Raw genomic sequence first — 2,673 nt, 5'->3', positions numbered from 1 at the left:
ACCTAACAATGTCAAATAAGGATCCAGTGTGAAATACAATGGCTGCTCTTCCACTACTAGTTGCTGTTGTAAATGATAGAGATCACTATAATACTAAACCTATTATTTTTGATGGAGATAGATTTGATTATTGGAAAGATAGAATATAAACATTCCTTCTAGGTCACGATGTTGATCTATGTGGTATGATAGTTGATGGCTACATAGACCTTGTAGATGCAAGTTGAAATAAATTAGAAAGAAGAGTGATGACTAAACAACAGAAAATAGATTATAAAAATCATCACAAAGCTAGAACTATCTTATTGAACGTTATTTCATACACTGAGTATGAAAAGATCACCAACAAAGATATTGCGAAGTCCATATTTGATTCTCTGAGGATGACTCGTGAAGGGAACACACAAGTCAGAGAAACCAAGGCTCTTGCCTTGATTCAGAAATATGAAGCCTTCAAGATGGAAGACGATGAAACTGTTGAGAACTTGTTCTCAAGGTTTCAAAATCTTATTGCAGAACTTAAGGTTTTGGACAATGGGTATTCTACTCCTGGTCATGTGAAGAAGATCATCATAAGTTTATCTAAAATATGGAGACCTATGGTAACTACTCTGAAGTTATCAAAGAATCTGAACAACACTTCTCTTGAAGAACTGGTTAGTTCTTTAAGAAGTCGTGAAATTGTGCTTGAGGAAGATAAGCCCAAGAGAAAGAGCAAATATGTTGCTCTGAAGTCTTTGAGAAAGTCTAAGAAGATAAATAAATATTCTGAAGATGAATCAGAAGAAGAAAATGAATTGTCTCTTATCTCTAGACGTGTCAATCAACTCTAGAAGAAAAAGAAAGGCAAATTCATAGGACAAAGAAGGACAAGTGGTCATTCTGAGTCTACTTTTGGATTCAAGAAAGCTAGAGCCAACAAAGACCTCACTTTCTAGGGATTTAAATCAATCAAAGTCCAGAAGGAACGTACATGCATCAGAGCAAGTACACCAAAGAACTTTTGAAGAAGTTTGACATGTTAGAATGCAAGATGTCAAGACTCATATTCATCCTATATGTATCATTCAGAAGGATGCGGCAAGTGCTAAGGTAGAGAAAAAGGTATACAGAGGTATGATTAGATCTCTCTTATACTTTACTTCTTCTAGACTTGACATTTTGTGTAGTTTCTATTTGTGTGCTCGCTTCCAATCAGATCCTAGAGAATCCCACTTAACAGCTGTGAAGAGGATCTTCAGATATCTGAAAGGTATAATTAACCTTGGATTGTATTATAGAAAATCTAAAGATTATAAGCTAGTGGGTTATTGTGATATTGATTATGTTGGAGACAGACTTGAGAGGAAAAGAACTTCTGGGAGCTCACAGTTTTTGGGAGACAACCTAATCTCATGGTCTAGCAAGAGGCAATCAACAATAGCACTATCAACTACTGAAGTTGAATACATTTCAGCTTCTGGATGCAACACTCAGATGCTCTAGATGAATAGTCAGCTAGAAGATTTTTAGATATATGCGAGTAACATTCTTATTCTCTATGATAATTCTTCTGCTATTTGTTTATCTAATAATCTCATTTTTTATTCTAGATCAAAACATATTGAGATAAAACATCACTTTATATGTGACTATGTTCATAAGGGAATTTTAAATCTAAAATTTGTTGATACAGACCATCAATGGGCTGATATATTTACGAAACCCCTTGTTGAAGATAGATTTATTTTCATTCTAAAATTTTTTAAAATGGAGTTATGTCTAGAATGAAAAAGATGATTATCTCAGAATGGTTGATCTATCATAATGGTTTAATGAGGCTCTGAGATTTATTTTTGGTGAATCTTCTAAAGTGAGAAGGTTTCATAAGTTCATAAGTATTCAGTCAGAACTTTTTTGGTTAAATAAATCTGTCTTTTGGATACTAAACTAGTTTTGCATTAAATAGTTGTCAATCAGTCTCGATTAGTGGAACAGTTTCAAAGACAGTTGTCTTAGAAAAGTGAATCATTTATGATCTGCTGATGTTACATATTGGGTGAATAAACCTCTTAGGATTAGGTGAAATCTTCACTCTTTACTCCCTTGTCATATTTTTGCACCATTCAAGATTTTTTCATGATTGCAAAACCTCTATTTAAACCCACTTCACACACTTTCGCTACAACCACAACATACACTTTATTTCTTTAAGCTCAAAACTTTTTGCAACCCTAAAACCCTTTGTTCTTCATCAACGATGGGTTCTTCACAATAACAATTTGATCAATAAAATTAAACCCAACAATAAAGTGTTGTAACTGCTCAATGAACTGCTCGTGGTTCTTCTTCATCATTGCAACAACAACCACACATGCCTCATCTCCTTCAAGTCAGTTTATAAAAATCTTCTTCAGGCCAACTTGTGCACACTGAAGATGCTTATGATATTCTTGAACTCACTTTGACTACTCCTACAGATGAACAGGGAGTTCTTTGTGAACTCTTGGTTGAGTTTGATAACATGAAAGACAATGGGATTGATCTTTTAACTGCTATTAAGTTTCAAGGCTACGAAAATTACTTCAACTGTCTTCGAGGTCCAGTCTTCTATCATCTGGTTAGAGAACTCTGAATTCATGCTAAGTCTTCACTTTTCTAGGTAACTTCTTTCGTTGAGGGAAAGAAGATTGT

At 34.2% G+C, this 2,673-nt stretch overlaps 1 protein-coding gene across 1 annotated transcript; it reads left to right on the top strand.

Annotated features, from left to right (window-relative positions):
• Positions 1–1,026: 1,026 nt before the first annotated feature.
• LOC127130379 (secreted RxLR effector protein 161-like) lies at positions 1,027–1,485 on the top strand. Its single transcript, XM_051059399.1, has 2 exons — positions 1,027–1,114; positions 1,199–1,485. The coding sequence occupies exons 1-2, from the start codon at positions 1,027–1,029 to the stop codon at positions 1,483–1,485; spliced, it is 375 nt and encodes a 124-aa protein (XP_050915356.1).
• The last annotated feature ends 1,188 nt before the right edge of the window (positions 1,486–2,673 follow it).

This window comes from Lathyrus oleraceus, chromosome 3, assembly GCF_024323335.1.
Source record: "Lathyrus oleraceus cultivar Zhongwan6 chromosome 3, CAAS_Psat_ZW6_1.0, whole genome shotgun sequence".
Classification (NCBI taxonomy): domain Eukaryota; kingdom Viridiplantae; phylum Streptophyta; class Magnoliopsida; order Fabales; family Fabaceae; genus Lathyrus; species Lathyrus oleraceus.
This window is presented reverse-complemented; position numbering and strand designations above follow the sequence as displayed.